We start from the raw sequence: 17469 nt of genomic DNA on the forward strand, positions 1-17469 counted from the left end.
ATGGTCATAATAACAGCATTATTTTTGAGACCCCAACAGGGTTTTCTAACTGAAACACCTCCTGGAATCCTCGCAACATCCCCATCTTACAGGTGAGGAAAGAGGTGTAGAAGAGCTCATGGAAACCCAGCCAGGATAAGACTCAGCAGCATATGCTCTTAACTACTCCAATATCAAATTACGCTTAAGGGTTAAAAGCCCAGACTTTGGGGCCAGATGGGCCTAGTCCACATCCCACAAATGACCTTGAAGCTAATACCATGAAGGGTCTCAGAATTTCTTTACCCTCTTATCATTGTTATAAGGCTTAACTTTCGTCATAAAGAACCAGACACCTCCAGCAAGGCCTCAGTGAAGGCAGCTTGGTTCCCACATGGAGGAAGCATGGCTTGCTCCCAACGCGCCCCCCTCAACTTTGCACCAGTTTTGGTGCAAAGTTGAGGAAGCATGAGCTCCCTCTGCCTTTCAACTTCCTCACTTAAGAAAACAGGTTTGGGCCCTACTTCAGGTAAGGCTGAAAGAGAACCCTCTAGGATTACACCGTGCAGTTAACCGCACGTGGCTGTGGAGCCCCTGAAACGCAGCCAGGCCAAACCGTATGTGTAAAATATACACCAGATTTCAAAGAACTTCCTAGAAAAAAAAAGTGTGTAAATATCTCATTAATAAATGATTATATGTTGAAATGTTAGTGTTTTAGATTTGTTGGGCTAAATGCAATATGCCATTAAAATTAATTTCAGCTCTTTCTTTCTACCCCCTTGAATGCGGCCACTAGAACATCTTTAAAGGGCCCACAGGCTCCCGTCCCGCCTCCACCGGCAGCGCCGCCCAGGCACGCCCCGAGGCGGCCCGCAGCCCCGTGTCCCCGCGTCCCCGCGTCCCCAGCGGCCCAGCCCGCCGAGGTTGGAGGCCGGGCGCTCCGGGGACACCGGGTCCGCCCCAGGCTGACGCCCAGCAGCAGCCACGGCGGCAGAGGCAGGCACCCGAGGGGAGGGGTGACTCCGCAGGGCGCGGTGACCTTGCGGCGACCCTCGCGGGCCAGGCCTGGGGCAGGGGTGACAGGCGGGCCCCGCCGCGGCCGTGGGCACCCCGCACTCTGGGTCTCCCGGTCGTCCCCGCCCGGGACCCGAGCTGGGGAGGCGGGTGGCGCGACCACGTGGCCTGCCCAAGGTCGCCCGGGCCGGCGGGCGGGCGGTCGGGCGCACGCGGCGCCCCCACGGGGCCCAGGGCCACCCCGCCCCCAGCCGCGCCGGCCCGGGCCCTACTTGACGCTCGGCGATCCAGAAGCGCACGTTGGGCTCCATGAGGGCGCCGCCGCCCGGCCCCCGCCTCCCCGCCTCCGGCTCCGCTCCCCGGGACCCGCGTCGGGCCGCAGAGGCAGCGGCCGCCGGGCCCGCGCGGAGGAGGAGCAGCCGGCAGCGTGCCCCGCCCCGGGCGCGCGCGCGTCCCCGGTTCCCGCCGCCCGGTCCCGGCGCGCCCGCGGCTCCGCGTGGCCGGGGGCGGGCCCGGTGTTCCCGCTGCCTGCTGTCCCCGTGCCACCCCCACGCACCGAGCCTTCCCAACCTCACCTACCGGCTAGGGTGGCTGCGCCGCTTCCAGGCCCTTCCAGGCCCTTCCAGGCCGGGGCGGTCGCCCGTGCGAAGCCCCGCATCACAGCCCCACTGAGAAGAACCTGCGTCTTACCGGGAGGACAGGTGCACCAACCTCTTGGGACATCACCGTGGAAAATCTTCAGTTGCCCTTAAAGTCTAGTGTGCAGGGCACCGGGGAGAGTCGGGACTGGTTACTTACATTTCACAGTGAAATCTGAAAATGTAGCGCCCCTTATTTTAAAAAGGTTGAGAATTTCATTTAAGATTTTATTTATTTATTCGAGAAACAGAGAGAGGCAAGAGACACAGGCAGAGGGAGAAGCAAGCTCCATGCTCACGCCCTGGGCCGAAGGCAGCACTAAACCGCTGAGCCACCCGGGGTTGCCCAAGGTTGAGAATTTTAAAGTCAACGTCAGAGCATTAAACCAGGCCCAGCGCCCTTCTAAGTGTGGGGCCCTTCTCCAGCCTGTGAAGGGGGCATCAGGTACAGTGCAAACTGTAGTGGGGCAGATCCAGTTCCTTCTTTGAATGCCAGATGGAGTAGGGGCTGGTTGTAGAGAAAAACTGCACCTCCCTCCTCCTGCTGCTGCCTCCCCTAGCCCCGCCCTGCACTAGTGTAGGTGGGGGTTATGTGTTTCTTGAATGTATGTTCCTGGATGTTTTTTTGTTGTTGTTGTTCCTGGATGCTTAAGGAGTTCAGGGATCCTGGTGTGAGTCTTGGGTTGAGGACCCAGCACCACCAATTACTTAGTTGGATGGCCCTGGTCAAGTCAATATAAATGGGTCTATGTACTCATTTGTAAAATGAGAACAATAATTGTATCTACTTGAGGTTTTGTTGAGGATCAAATGAGGTAAAACGTGAAAAGCCTAATACGACATGGGGTCCACTGGAAATGCTGTTTGGGCCTCTCACGTGGCCCACACGTGCAGGCCTATTCCATCCCTTGCCTTACCTTCCCCTCCAGGGACACCAAACCAGCTCCTGGTTTTCTTCAGGCCGACGTAACTTTGCAACTTCTTTTGCTCAGTCTACCTGGCTCACTTCTCTATAGCCTCAAGAGTTCACCTTTCCTTCCAGGAAATTCTCCCTGGGTAGGGTGTCCCTCCTCAGTGTTCCCCTTATGCCCCAGGAATGCATCTATTGTGCCATGGTATTTAGCACATCTGTATCATTCTGCTGGCTCTGCCCTCAAGTATATCACAAATCCAGCCAGCTTCTCTTCTCAGGACCGTTACAGTCTACTCTTAACAAAGGAGCCACAGTGATCCTCCTAGAACAAGTTGATGGGAGTCTCGTCAAAACCTTCCTTACACTTCCCATCTTAAAAAAGAATCCAAAGTCCTTAACTTGTTCAAATGGCACTCTGGCCTCCCTGTTACCAATCTCCTCCTTCACCACTGCACCACTCTGCGCATGCTCTTGCCTCAGGGTCTTTGCAGTTGCCAAACCCTATGCCTAACATTTTCTTACCCTCCTAACTCCCTTACTTTCTACATGTTTTATCTCACTTGATCCTCCTCAAAACCCTAAGTTAGGACAATTATTGCTTTCTTTTTACAGATGAGAAAACAGACCTGGATATTGACTCTATTAAGGCCTTTCTAACAACCCTATCCCGAACATCTCAATTCTCTGCTCTGGCCCCCTGCTCCAGTTATTTCCCTTCCAGACATTCTATGTATTTTTATTATATTTATTGGGTTTCCCCCTCAAGAACGTAACTCCATTGTTCACCCTTGGGCCTGCAAAATAGCACCTGGCATATGAGAGGCACTCAGGATTTCCTGAAATAACAAATACTTCAAAAAAAAAAAAAAAAACCACCAAAAACAAATAAATACTTCCATATCTCTCTTGCCTGAACCTGAGTTTTTCGGGTGTAGAGCTAGCATCTTACTCATCTTTGTGGGCCCTGCATTAAATGCTCCACATGTGTTGGTTGATATAATCAAAAGGAAAACTACAGTAGAGTTCTGTAATATAAGCTGAACCAAAAATTAATGGTATTGAACAAGCAAATATTTTAAAATATGTTTATTATGTACTTTACATTGAGCACTTCAGAAAAGAAAATAATTACAATGATTTCACAATGCAATTCCTGGATTCAATAAATGTCCTCTATAATTATATCCAATCAATATCTAGAGTTGTATGTAGACCCTACGTTAGCTAACAAATAAGTAAAATAACTATGTTAATCTCAGGGAGGAGAGACACACATGATCACTTAAGTCACTTTGCCACCGTGTTTTTTTTTAAAAACATGATTCACATTTGTTTCAAGTGCATATACAGCCATTGCAAGAGTTATATTAGACACTGATGTTAACACCTTAAAACTATGTATGATCTTTGCTGCCTTAAAAGAAAATTTAGTTTATCGCAAAGAAATTCAACAAAGTTTCAGGACCTTTGATCACAACCTTCGGTGCTTGTTGTACTACTCTGGTGAACATAAAGGTTCAAGTAAGGCCAACAAAGAAGAATGTTTCCTCTTTCCAATGAAGACATAATGCAAGGACTAGGTGAAGTAGCATCCTACAAACTAGCTAACCATCAAGAGGTTACCAATTAAAGGATGTGAGTACATTTAAAAGCCTTGGCCAGTGTTACAAAAACAAAACATTTAGATTATTTACGAATATAAGCATAATTGGTGTTTTATCTTCTATAAATAATCATTTTTGAAATGCTAAAGGTGAGTTCCAACTGCGCTCTTCCCTCATGTGAGAAGAGGTGGGGACACACAGGATGACCTACTGATTTACCTTCTCAAAGTATTCTTTGGAAGCAGTTGGATGTGGCTTGATCTGAAAATACAAAAACATTTAATTAGGTGGCTGACTTTATGATAAAAGCCTCAAAAGTGAATGGAAAACTCTGTTTTTAACCCAAAGTTCTTTAATTTTTTAAAGCATGGTCTGTTTCCTTTAAAATACATGGATGAAAGTTACATTAGCAGCCTGCCTAATCCTTGGTCCCAACCAAACCCCCACCCCTCAGCAGCCTCACCCATTTGCACACTATCTGCACCCTTGCTCCAAGGGTGGGCTCCTTTTGTAGGTACTCTAGGCCAGCAGCCCTGAGGGCAGTGATGACCTGGGAACCTCTGCTGAGGTCTCACTGCTTTTGGAAAAGAAACCTACTGTAGGAGAATCCGGGGTCCAGTTTGCTGGGCAGACTTCTCCATGGGTTTCCACAAACTGGAATGCCTTCACCAAGCGGAGGGTCTCTTCCACACTTCGGCCCACAGGGAGATCATTGACACTCAAATGCTTGATGACTCCATTGGGGTCAATGATGAAAAGACCTCTGCATCAGGATTTAGCCCCATTAGTACCTCAGCAGCACAACAACTACGAAGTCTATCTTCTACCTGCTTCTGTCTTTAATTCTCTTCAATAAAGCTTTAAACTTGAGCATATGCTTAAATATGGGGTTTTCACTGTTACACAAAAAGCTTATCACCTCTTACTGTTACACAAAAAGCTTATCATCATCTTACTGATGATGTGCCACACAAAGGTGTGAGTGGACCAGGCCAACATGGAAAAGAGCAGGATTTCACACAGAGAAGAGTCACAGAGAACAGACTTCTTTAACATATAAGTGATCTAGGTGTTCTTTGGGCTGCTGTATCAGATCTTGACAAGAAACCAGAGACATATGGGAGGAGACAGATGATTTTATCTATATTCAGTAAATACTGACGAAATGAGTGAATTCTTGGGTAAATGGGGGAAAATCCCTGGGGAAATCTTAGCAGAAAGAATTTACTGGCCTTAAGTCTAGGCAGAGCAGAAATCTAAAGGAAAACCCAAGACCTTTACTCTTTATCACTTGGCAGCAGTGTAACGAGACGACCTGCCCTGTGGTCTGTGTTCATCTTCTGTACAAGTGCTGGGGTTACCGTGACATATGCAGATATGTTTAAACCACAGGTTTTAACAGTCTCTCTTAAAGGGGTGTGGCATTCCAAGTGTTAATCATGCAGGGAAAAAGCAAGCAAGAGAAAAGGCAAGGTGAAAAGGTACTTCTTTCTCCCTGGGCCTGGCTCATGGAGGTCTAGGCTTTGAAGCTCAAAGGGTTCTGCCCCCAGCTCCTCAATCAAGAGTGGAGCCACGCTGGAATGCATGGTATAGATGTAGATGCAGGGCTAGGATGGAGCAGGGCCCACACTCCAGAAAGCAAGCCTTATCTTACAAACCAGACTCAAACCACCCTACACTCCCTTGTCAATCCTAATAGCAAGGGAAATAATGGCAAAACTAGCAAGACCCTACAGGGAAGGGGATCCTTGGAGGACAAAGCCAGCACTCCTCCTTCTTCCCTTGCCAACTTTGTCAAAGCCAGGCCTTAGTTTATTAAATGAAGACAATCTCCCTGGAGTAAAAGAGGCTGAAGCTCCAACGTGGCTCTCAGAACTACAATTCCAGGTATAACTCAAGAGGAAAGCAGGGCTCCATAAATTCTCTAAGAAGGGGGATGGTGCTTAGCATGAAATAGTTTAAGTTCATAAAAGAAACAAGATCTTACCTTAGAGCAATACCGGGGCCTTCTAACAGCACGCCATAGTCTCGAGAAATCTGTTTAGTCAGATCTGACAGGAGTGCAATGTTCATGTGGCCCAAACCGCCATTCTAACAAAAATGCGAACATGACTGGCTGTTACACAGTGCACTCGTTCTCACCGTTCTCAGCCACGTAATGTGATGTCTGAGGCCAACAAGAAAGGCGACAGACAGCAGCAATGGAGAACCAAGAGCGGGCTGAGCACTGCTCTTAGCTCTTCTCTGTGAACTCACTCCCTCCCCATAACCACCCTGGAGCAGACACTACTATCATTGCCTTTTTACACATGAGGAAACTGAGGCACACAAAGGTTAAGCAACTTGTTCCAGGGCACAAAACAGGACAGAAGCAGGATTTAAACCCAGAGACCTTTCTTTTTCTAATTCTTGATGCATTCTTTTACTTGAAGGTTAGTTTCTATAGCAAAAAAATGGAAGAGTAATAAAAAGACTGAATAAGGGCACCTGAGTGGCTCAGTCGGTTAAGCATCTGCCTTCAACTCAGGTCATGATCTCAGGGGTCCTGGAACAGAGCTCCCCGGACAGCGGGGAGTCTGCTTCTCCCTCTCCCTTTGTGCTCTCTCTCTTGCTTTTCTCAAATAAATAAATATTTAAAAAAAATAAATAAAAGACTGAATAATTTGGTATTGATAGTTCAGCAAAATGGCTAGAAATTTTGATTCCTCCAAGCATTTTTAGACAAGAAAAGTTATCACGCAGAAGAGTGAAATCAGAGAACCTAACTACCACCCACAAGCCACACGGAGTATGTGGGATCTACAAGGTACCCTTGAGAGAGGAGGCAGTGAACCCCAGCTGGGCACCCCCCACAACCCTGTGCCCCAACCCTTTGTACCTTGGAAAACACACATGTAGTGGGCAGTAAATTTAGGCATTGCTAGGCAAGATATGGACAGAGTTTCATAGAACTTGCCAGAAGCTTCAAGCCCACAAATAGCCCATTTCAGACTAGTTCATGCTTTAACAACTTCTAGGTTAGTCTTTCATAGGATCTTTTCAGTTTAGGGGATCCTAAGTGCAAAGGCAGGGCCACTGCACTTTATACCTTCCGCGGTGTGTTGATCCAGGCAAGATGGGTGAAGTGGGAATCCACTGACACTGCAACAACATCACAGTTCACGTCGTGAAATTCTTTGGCTTTGTCACTGAAAGCAACAATTTCTGTAGGACACACAAAGGTGCTAGAAAAAAAGGGCAGAAATTCCCATCAGAGAATTTAAAAACAAGGATTTAAAATTTAAACACAGGTAGTCTAAAAACTAGTTCAACTTGCTTAAAGGTGAAAAAAGGCAAAAACAATTAACCACCCTCACTGTACTCACCTCTCTTAAGAATCATATAAAAAAATGGGGTCAGGCAGGGGAAAAGAGGCATATTCTAAGAATACAGAAACAATTAAATAAAGTAGCTTTGTGAGAAAACCCATTTTATTATCTTTACCTTTCTCCTTTCCCTCCAGACCAGGGAAAACTTCCTTACAGCCTGGCTTACAAGAACCACCATTCAGGAGCACATAGAACAGAGCCGTATTAAAACCCTACCCCACTAACAAGAATGCCACCCCATCCTCTAAATTTATGAGATTAGCTGCAGATGCAAGCTGTACTCAGCAAGGCCACTAGTGATAAAAGAACCTGAAAGAACCCTTCCTTGACCAGGAGAGCAACCAGAGATAGGAAATGTCAAGGACCTTTGCTTGCTCTCAGAATGACATTATAGCACCACAGAAATCACACTTACAAGTCCAACGGATAGAAGAAAAGCACCAAATATCTCCCCTTAAAGTCATCGAGGGTTAGGTCTTTAAACTCTCCGTTGACAACGGCAGTGCCCTTAAAGTAGGGCGCATGCTGGGTGACGGCAGGAGCGTGGTAGGAGGAACCTGAAGGAAGCCCACACATACACGTAGTTCATCATCTGCTAAATCACACACTTATTTGACTTTATTCAACTCTCTCATGGTAATTAATTAGTAGTATAAATCAATTAACTCTATATCTTAGGTAATTTGTCCCCCCTTCTGTATCTTAGTTCAACGCTATATCTTAGGTAATTTGTCCCCCCTTCTGTAGTTCTAGATCGTACCCAAATTCAATTCAAAAATACTATGGGGAAAAAAAAAATACTATGGGGACTGAAAAGACTAAAAAGATGATGACAGAAAATGATGGGGATGGAATTAAGATAGAATTGAGGAGGACAGGAGCCTAGGGAGAGATTCTAAATATGGTTCAGCTGTTGCCATCCATACCCAGGAGGGACAGGGAAGAGGGAATAGAGCATGTGTAGGGAACAGCCCGTGGCAGTCTGATTAGAACACAGAGAGCAGGTGTGTTTGGAAGGAAGTGTAGGAGACAAAGCAAGAAAGGTTGAAGGCCACACTCTGAGGGCCCTTAAATATCAGGCTAGAGTTTGTTCTTAAAAGAGTCCTCACTGGAGATTTCCATGTTGGACATAGAAATTAAATCAGCTGTTTTTAGGAAGCTAAGTCTGGCTGGGGAGGGTAAGGAGAGCAGGAGGGAGACTGTATTAGAAGGGGTTTCAGTGATCTTAATAAGACGTATGGATGGGAGCGGTGTGCCTGAGAAGGACAGGAGGGAAGGAAAGGATGCAAGAGATGTATTAGAACTGGAGGGGACTCGCTTCCACCTGGGAAGTTGGGACAAAATATCAAAATGTCTGGTCTTCAGAAACAGTGGGAGCTGCTGGTGTGGGGTTTGGGACAGAGAACAAGGAAAATTTTAAATGCGGGTCATCAAATCACTACTAGAAATCTTTTTTAAAGCTCCAGGGTTGTGGAACTGTGAAACTTTTCAGAACGTTTTGCCCACAAACGAAGGCTTTGCTAAAGTGGTTCAGTAGGTTAAGCATCTGCCTTCGGCTCAGGTCATGGTCCCAGAGTCCTGGAACTGAGTCCCACATAGGGCTCCCTACTCAGTGGGGAGTCTGCTTCTCCCTCTCTGCCTGCAGCTCCCCCTACTTGTGTTCTCTTTCTGTCAAATAACTAAATCTTAAAAAAAAAAAAGGGGGGGGTGTGTGGGACAAATCTAAAGGAGGTATTTTCAAGTACCACTCATTATCTGAGGCTGATCTTAGCAAAGCCCACATTCTAGAAAATGCAGTGTAAATCTCAAGAAATACCAGATAATGGAGGAATCCATGCTCTAACATGGCCAGGTCTGAATCTAAAAGCCTTGGTTCTAACAGACTGTCAGCCACTGCCAATTATCTCATGTCCCCTCACACACAGGGCCCAGGAAGCATCTGAGTCCCCCCACTCCCCCAACCTATGTGTTCCTCAACACAGAACATAAAAACCTCTGGTGACCAACAAGGAAATGTGACACAAGAGCAGTGTGCCTCGGTAATTCTCAATCCTGACTGGACATTAGAATTATTCGGTGAACTTTTAGAATATACTAATAAAGGAATTAAAAGATATGAACTTCCAGTTACAGAAAGATGGACGGGGGGGTGGGGTGGGGACGGACAGCACAATGAATAGTTAATAATACCATAGCAACTTTGTATGGTGACAGATGGCAGCTAGATTTATCATTGTCATCACCACCTAACGTATATAAATCTTGAATCACTATGCTGTACATCTGAAACCAATATTATGACAACTACATTCTGATTAAAAAACCAAAAAACCAAAATGATGTCCTGGTCTCACCTCAGATACTGACTTAATTTGTCAGGGGTGGGACTGGGGTAGTGGTATAGTTTCCAAAGCTCCCCAACCGAGTCTAATGCATAGCCAGGCTTCAGAGCCCATGGCGCGAGATGATTCATACTGCCTGGGCCAAACCAAGGCATAATACTTACTGGTGCTAAAAGCGAATTTTGCTTGACCAGAACCAGACCACAATACATTTGTCAGGCATGTTCTTCTGGAAGCAGCAGGTCTAAGGGCTGCGGAGGCAGAGATGCCCCATGGAATAGCACTCACATGTCGGGCAATCTGGAAAGAGAAACACTTTATATTAGAAAGTAGCCTGAAGGCTGGCCCGGCTGAAAGAGCACCAGGCCATTGGGCCTCACCAATCCTTGTTCCTGTGAACTAAACACCAAACCCCTTAACAGTGTAGAATGAATCTCAATGTTCTTTAACATTCCTTTCCGCTTCCTTCTTTCTCAAGACTGCAAGAGGGGGATGGGGAGATGCTGGTCAAAGGGTACAAAGTTGCAGTTATGTAGGCTGAATTAGTCTAGAGATCTAATGTAGGGTAATGATGACTATACTTAATACTGTACTGAACACTAGGAATTTGCTAAGATTTTTTTTTTTTTAATTTACTTATTCATGAGAGACAGAGAGAGAGAGAAGCAGAGGGAGAAGCAGCCGCCATGCAGGGAGCCTGACATGGGACTCGATCCCGGGACTCCAGGATCAGGCCCTGGGCTGAACGAGGCGCTAAACCGCTGAGCCACCCGGGGTGCTCGGAATTTGCTAAGAGAGTAGATTTCAGGCACACTCATCACTCATCAAGCACAAGAAACGGTAATTATGTGAAGAGATGCTGGTCTATAGTAATCATTTCATTATGTATATGTATACAAATCATCTTGTCGTACATCTTAAATATACATAACTTTTATTTTTAAAATATATACATAATTCTTAAAAACCCTGCAAAGCAGAGGGGAATTATAAGACGATAAAGTCTCCACGCTCTTAAGAACACAGAGGATTCAAAAACCAAGGGGACTTGGCCAGGCCCTGCGTATTTACGCCCTTTACCAGCATGACCTGCTAATAAGCATGTTCTATCATGTCAAGGTTTTCCCAGAAAAGGCCAAGCCCCCACAGACAAGCAAACAAGTAGAGCAAAGTTCACACTCTGGGAAATTTTGAACAGGCCTCAAGGGGATTATTTTTTTGCTCAACTATCGCGTCTAGCATGACTCAGGGAAGAAGAGCCTTGCAGTTCAACCAAGCCAAGGAGAAGGGGGAGGGGGGCTACCAAAAGGGTACTAGGCTTTGCCGGGAGGAGGGGGACAGACCTAGGGGATGGGAGGAATGCCAAAGCGCAAAGTGCCTTTTGCACCTTAGCACTCCGTACTTCAGCACTTTGGTTTCCATCCACCATTTGGTAGATACTCGCTGCAACGCCCTGATGTTGGCATCGCTCTTTCTACCTTAAGGCGAGGACACTAAACCGAGGTTCCGAAAGGGGAAGTCACGTGTCCAAGGTCACAGAGTAGCTACAGAAAAGGGAACGGGGGCCAGGGCGCCTGCCTCCCGGGCGAGGTGCTCAGGGGCACGGAGGGCTGCGGACCCTCGACTCGGAGCGAGGAGGGGCTGGAGGAGCGGACGGGAACGGGGCGGGGGACGGTTCTGCGCAGGCGCACTCCCTACGGCCGAGGCCTCCGGGGCCGTTACCCGCTGGCGCCCTCCAAGCAGGGCGAAAGGCGCCCCCGGCCGCAGGGAGCAGGATCCTATGTGGGAAGCACGTCCTCGGAGCCACTGTTGTGTCTCCGCGCCTGTCCCCCGCCGGCAGGCACTCACCGAAGCCCGGAGGAACCTTCCCACCGCGGCCGCCATCTTCAGTGCGCGCGGGATTCGCGGGACTGGCGGGCACGCGGAGGGGGCGGGGCTTGTGGGGGGCGGGGCTTGTGGGGGCGGGCCCGGGGTGGGGCCTCCGGCGGGGGCGGGGCCAGGCCCAGGCGGGGGCGGGGCCCGAGCGGGGGGCGGGGCCGGGCCCGAGCTGGGGGGCGGGGCTGGAGTCCGGGCGGGAAAGATGACTTACTTCCCCACCTTTTTGTTTGGACCTTACTTGGGTCAACTCACCTGTCAAGTGCCTCAGCCCCAATTCCGAAGAGAAAATTCTAGGAGAAAATTCCCGTCGCGGCTTCTAAGTAAAGGAATGCTCAGGAAAACAATACCTTACTTCTAAGTGTCGCCCCATCCTAAAAAGGACTAATCCAGGTGGGGAGCTTCTGCTTTATATGGCTAACCTGTGTGGATAACTGTTTCTACCCGTCCTGCAAATGGCCTCGGTAGAGCCTTCTGGATTCTGCAGGAAACGGAATTAATTTTAATGCAATTTTTGTCCGTTAATAAGCCAAGTGGGCCAGACACATCAAGTTTTTGGGTTCTGAAAACTTTTGGGATGCTGTCTGGACTTCCATTGGCCTCTCTTCCCAAAACTGGAAGAACTGGGATACATTTAAATTCTATTTTCTGTCAATTAGAAAGCTAAGTGCTCAGTGGTGATCATGGTACTTTGAAGCAAGCTCATCAAACACAGATAAAAATCACACGTTGGCTTTTCGGTAAATGCAGATTCTAAGTAGGTATTTTCCGGATATCAGTCATTCCACTACCAACATAGTTTCTTGAATCTGCATATCATCTGCATATTATTTACTATTTTCTTTAAGTTGACTCAATTTTGAAAAACGTAAATGAATTTATTTGAAAGAATATGTTAAATAACTTAAATGGAAAACCTTATAACTTGCTATGCATAGAAAGTAATTAAAATAAACACATTAAAACAAAATGTTATTAAGTATCAAGTAGGTACAGTTGCCTGCTGAAAATCTGAGACTTTGTAAAAAGGGAAACGGAGAGATGGCTAGCAACATCCTGGTATCACATGGGGTTCTCTTTATGTTATAGGAAGAATTTAAAGAACATTAAAAGGGTAATAATTTTTTCACTTTGGGCCTTAATGTTATTTATTTTGCTCCTCACATAAATGCACTTGTATGCACCACTAGTACTGCAGTGGGTACCAGCCCCATGCTTTGGAATGGACTGCCTTAGAAGCTAGAGATGAGAATCTAAAACTATCTGACCAGTTTGGAAAATTCCGTGTCAGTATTTAGTAAACTGAATATATGACTCAAATAATTTCGGTCATAGGCTTGTGCCCCAAAAATGTATGTATCAGTTTATCAAAAGACATAGGCTAGAAAGTTCATAGCAACACTATGATAATGACACAGAGATGAAACTACACAAATGCCCATCAAAATCATAGAATGGATGAATAAATTATGATATTGAGAATGAATGCATGGCAGTGACATGCAACAAGATGGGAGAGTTTCACAGACATGATGTTGAGTGAAAGAAGCCAGACATGAGAAAGTAGACACAATATGGTTCCATTTATATGAAATTCAAGAACAGGAACAACTAATATATAGTGTTTGAAGTCAGAATGGTGTTGACCTTGAGAAAATGGGAATTGGGGGAGAGTAATGAGAAGACAAGAATGGGGAGCAAGTAATATTTTATCTTTTGACCTAGCTTAAAGTTAATAGTTGTATTTACTTTGTGAGCTTTCATGAAGCTGTACACTTATGATTTGGGCAGTTTTAAATGTCATACTCCAATTTTTTAAAAATATTTTATTTATTTATTCATGAGAAACAGAGGCAGAGGGAGAAGCAGGCTCCCCATGGGGATTCTGATGTGGAACTGGATCCCAGGACTCGGGGATCATGCCCTGAGCCAAAGGCAGATGCTCAACCGCTGAGCCACCCAGTCATCCCAATGTCACACTCCAATTAAAAGTTTATATATATATCTATATATATGCACACACACACGTGTGTGTGTACATATGTGTGTATATATATAAAATATATATATGTGTGTGTGTGTGTGTGTGTATACATTTCCCCTTAGTACCTGCCTTGTGTTTAGTGGGTGTTCATAACATGTTTGTGAACAGGTGTTTGAAAAGGAAGGGAGATCATAACCTGAGAGCTCAAAATCATACTGTAGTGTGTAATGGAATATTATTCAGCCATAAAAAGGAATGAAGGATTATACATATTGTAATATGTATGAACTGAAAGAAGCATTATGCTGACTAATAGAAACCAAATCCAAAAGTCCAAATGTTGTATGATTCCTTTCATATGAAATATGGAGAATAAGGAAATCCATATAAGGAGAAAGCAAATTGACAATTGCCAAGTGTGGGGAGGAGGAGGCAGGGGCACTGACTGCTTAATGAGTACAGGGTTTTCTTTTCGGGGTAATGAAAATGTTTTGGAACTACAGAGAAGTGGTGATTGCACAACATTATGAATGTTCTTTTTTTTTTAAAGATTTTATTTATTTATTCATAGAAACACAGAGAGAGAATGAGAGGCAGGGATACAGGCAGAGGGAGAAGCAGGCCCCATGCAGAGAGCCCGATGTGGGACTCGATCCAGGGTCTCCAGGATCACGCCCTGGGCTGCAGGTGGTGCTAAACTGCTGCACCACCCCCGACTGCTGCGCCACCGGGGCTGCCCATGAATGTTCTTAATATCACAGGATGGTGCATTTTAAAATGGTTAATTTTATATCAGGTGAACGTTACCTCAAATTAAAAAAAAAAAACAAACAACTAGGGATGCTATGGTCTAGCCCAGTGATTATTTGTAGACAAGAAAATGGAGACTCAGAGATGGAGAGATATTCCCAAAGTCATGTAGGTGGTTGGAAGCAGAGATGGGACTAGAACCCAGAACATCCTCATATCTGACCAGCAAGTATATGAGCTGGAAAAGGTGAGGGGGCAGGGAGACAGAGAAAAGGCAAGAGGTAGCTTTTCTCTTTCCATGTTCCTTAGACCCATAGCCCTTTGGTGTCCACCTCTCCTTTTCTCCTTTTCTCTAGCATTTTTAAAAAAAGATTTTATTTATTTATTCATGCGAGACACACAGAGAGGCAGAGACATAGGCAGAGGGAGAAGCAGGCCCCATGCAGGGAGCCTGAAGTGGGACTCGATCCTGGGTCTCAAGGATCAGGCCCCGGGCCAAAGGCAGTGCTAAACCGCCGAGCCACCCGGGCTGCCCTTCTCTAGCATTTTGGAGGCACCTCTCTCTCCTATTTTATGCACATGTCCTTTAGTTTCCACACATAGGCAGTTTGGTTCATAACTACACTTAACTGCAATATAAATCACAGTGCAAACAAAACAACAGAACCAAGTGGAGTTCCCTCTCTTGGTTTTATTTCTATATTTTATTTTATTTTTTATTTTTATTTTTTCCTCTCTTGGTTTTAGTTTTAAAATTTAGAAACTTGGGGCAGCCCAGGTGGCTCAGCGGTTTAGCACCGCCTTCGGCCCAGGGCCTGATCCTGGAGATCGGGCTCCCTGCATGGAGTCAGCTTCTCCCTCTGCCTGTGTCTCTGCCTCTCTCTCTCTCTCTCTCTGTGTCTCCCATGAATAAATAAAATTAAAATAATAATAATTAAAAAAATAAATAAAATTTAGAAACTTTAGTCAGTACTATTTCTTTGGATGGGACCTGCTTAGGCATAAAGGTGACACTACCTTCCATTTTGTCCATCCTCCTGATGCTGCCATTCAACCTAGAGTGTAGTTTCTGCATCCTCTATGCCCCAAGCTCATTTTAGCCTTTGGAATAATGCATTTTCTTTCCTATTTAGGTTCCAGATAGAGCCTTCTGTGTTGGATGAATTTGTGTCAATTAGCAATGTGATTTTAATCAGTGAATAAGTATATATAAGTATGTACTGAGTGGATTATACAGGCCCTACTGCCAAGGAACTCCATGTGCATCCAGGAAACATTGAGTAAAGATTGTAAAAAACCCAAATCCAAGATCCATAATTTTAAGGGGCCTAAATGAGGCATAATGATTGAGAGCGAACAGCTGAGGTTCAAAAACCAGCTTCCTTGGGCAAGTTACTCCCTACCTGTTCTTTCATCTGTGAAATGGGAATGATATTAATACCTCCCCTAAGGGTCCTTGTGAGCAATAAGTGAGTTAAATTTTAAAGCATTTAACACAGTCAACAGGTACATAGTGAGTACTGTGTTTGTTATATTAAATGAAAGAGTCCAGGAAAAGAGCTATGAGAGTTTAGAGAAAGAAATCAAGAAGGGTCTCATAGAGAAAAAAGTCTTGTCAGAATAGATGGATTCCGTCCTCAAGGGAGGAATAGGGGAAGATGAAGGGAAAGATGGCAGATAGTATTTGGTGACCTTTGTCCCTTTGGCTTGTTATCATTGTCAGCCAACATTTATTGAGAACTTAAGGGGCCAACATCTGAGCTGAATAGAGTAACTTATATGATCTTTACATGACCCTGTGAGATAGGTTTTGTTTTTAATTCACCATCCCCATTTCATAGGTGGGGATACTGAGGCTTAGGGAGGTTTAGTAATTTGCCTAAATCCTCACAACTGAAAAGGGCAGGAACCAGATTTAAACTCCAAAAGCTGCCTGCCGAACCCCTTCCTAACACAATGTTGTCTCACCTCTGGCATATTTGTTGAAGTGTAAAGTGCTTGATGGTGCTCAGTAGGAGATACTTATAAAAAGGTAGTTTGTGTCAGAGCATGGGAGTATTGGCCATTTATCCTTCAGTGAAATGTCCCCAAATACTCTGCTCCTGAGCCTGCCAGGGATGTTCTCCTTTTTGTGTTCTGTACTCTCTGTTCTTTTGTCTGAGCAATTCTGGTTGATTCTGCCCATGCAATTGACGCTTGCCACCGTGGGGACCTGTCACTCTATTCTCAGCCTTTTTCTTCTTTGCTAGGTTCTTTCTGTTCCTGTGTTCTTGCAGAGCTTGTGAGAGAAAGGCATCCACTTACATGTGACAACCAAAAATGTCTCCAGACATTGCCAAATATCCCCCAGGGGACAAAATCATCCCCATTTGAAAAACCACTGCTCAAATAGCTAATGGAACAGGCTCTTCGAGCCACCAGGACATGGGGTCAAATTCTCCTTTTGTCATTTATGGTCTTAGAGGGTAGGGTGTGTGTCTTAGGCATCAATCATCCATCGTGACTAGATCAGCTGCTTAACTTTTCTATACCTTGGTTTCTGCATCTGTAAAATGAGAATAAGCATCACATCTACCTCAAACCATTAGCTGTGTGGAGAGAGACAGGCATGCAAAAATGCTTTGGGGCAATACTTGGCCCAGAGCAGGGTTAAATAGACATGGGTTATTATTTTGCCCACAAGCAGACATGCTACATTTTCCAACAGCAGGCACAGACTTTGAATACATTTTGTTTTTCTCAAAGTGATGAAGTTCCTTTTCCTCCTTTCATTCAGGAATGAAGAATGAGGCTTTTGCACGAGCTCTGATCTCCCAAATGTCTCACATTAGGGTCTTCTGGATGCTAGAAGGACATGAAGTCAAGGAAAATTAGAAGTCCAGTAGTGTACCAGTTCCCTGTGGCTCAATCTTCTCAGCCTAACAAAGTCCCTGCTCTTGGACTAGGCTCTTACTTGAGGGACCTGGTATTTTTTCTTTTCTTTTAAAGCTAACTCTGAG

General features: G+C 45.5%; 2 protein-coding genes across 3 annotated transcripts in view; both read right to left on the minus strand.

The window, feature by feature from the left end:
* SFXN4 (sideroflexin 4) overlaps positions 1-1391 on the minus strand; it is a 34644-nt gene extending 33253 nt beyond the window's left edge. For both annotated transcript variants that reach the window (XM_038578946.1, XM_038578945.1), the window contains exon 1: positions 1269-1391. In XM_038578946.1, coding sequence (XP_038434874.1) covers positions 1269-1307 — 39 coding nt within the window. In that variant the 5' untranslated portion in view covers positions 1308-1391. The remainder of the gene's footprint in view (positions 1-1268) is intronic.
* A 2227-nt stretch (positions 1392-3618) lies between these two features.
* Positions 3619-11771, minus strand: PRDX3 (peroxiredoxin 3). Its single transcript, NM_001256485.1, has 7 exons — positions 11710-11771; positions 10026-10161; positions 7935-8076; positions 7240-7375; positions 6139-6242; positions 4749-4914; positions 3619-4412 (listed from the first exon to the last, which is right to left on the minus strand). Exons 1-7 carry the CDS (start codon positions 11743-11745, stop codon positions 4359-4361), a joined length of 774 nt encoding a protein of 257 aa, NP_001243414.1. The 5' UTR covers positions 11746-11771; the 3' UTR covers positions 3619-4358.
* Positions 11772-17469: the final 5698 nt, after the last annotated feature.

Source organism: Canis lupus, chromosome 28 (genome assembly GCF_011100685.1).
Source record: "Canis lupus familiaris isolate Mischka breed German Shepherd chromosome 28, alternate assembly UU_Cfam_GSD_1.0, whole genome shotgun sequence".
Lineage (NCBI taxonomy): Eukaryota > Metazoa > Chordata > Mammalia > Carnivora > Canidae > Canis > Canis lupus.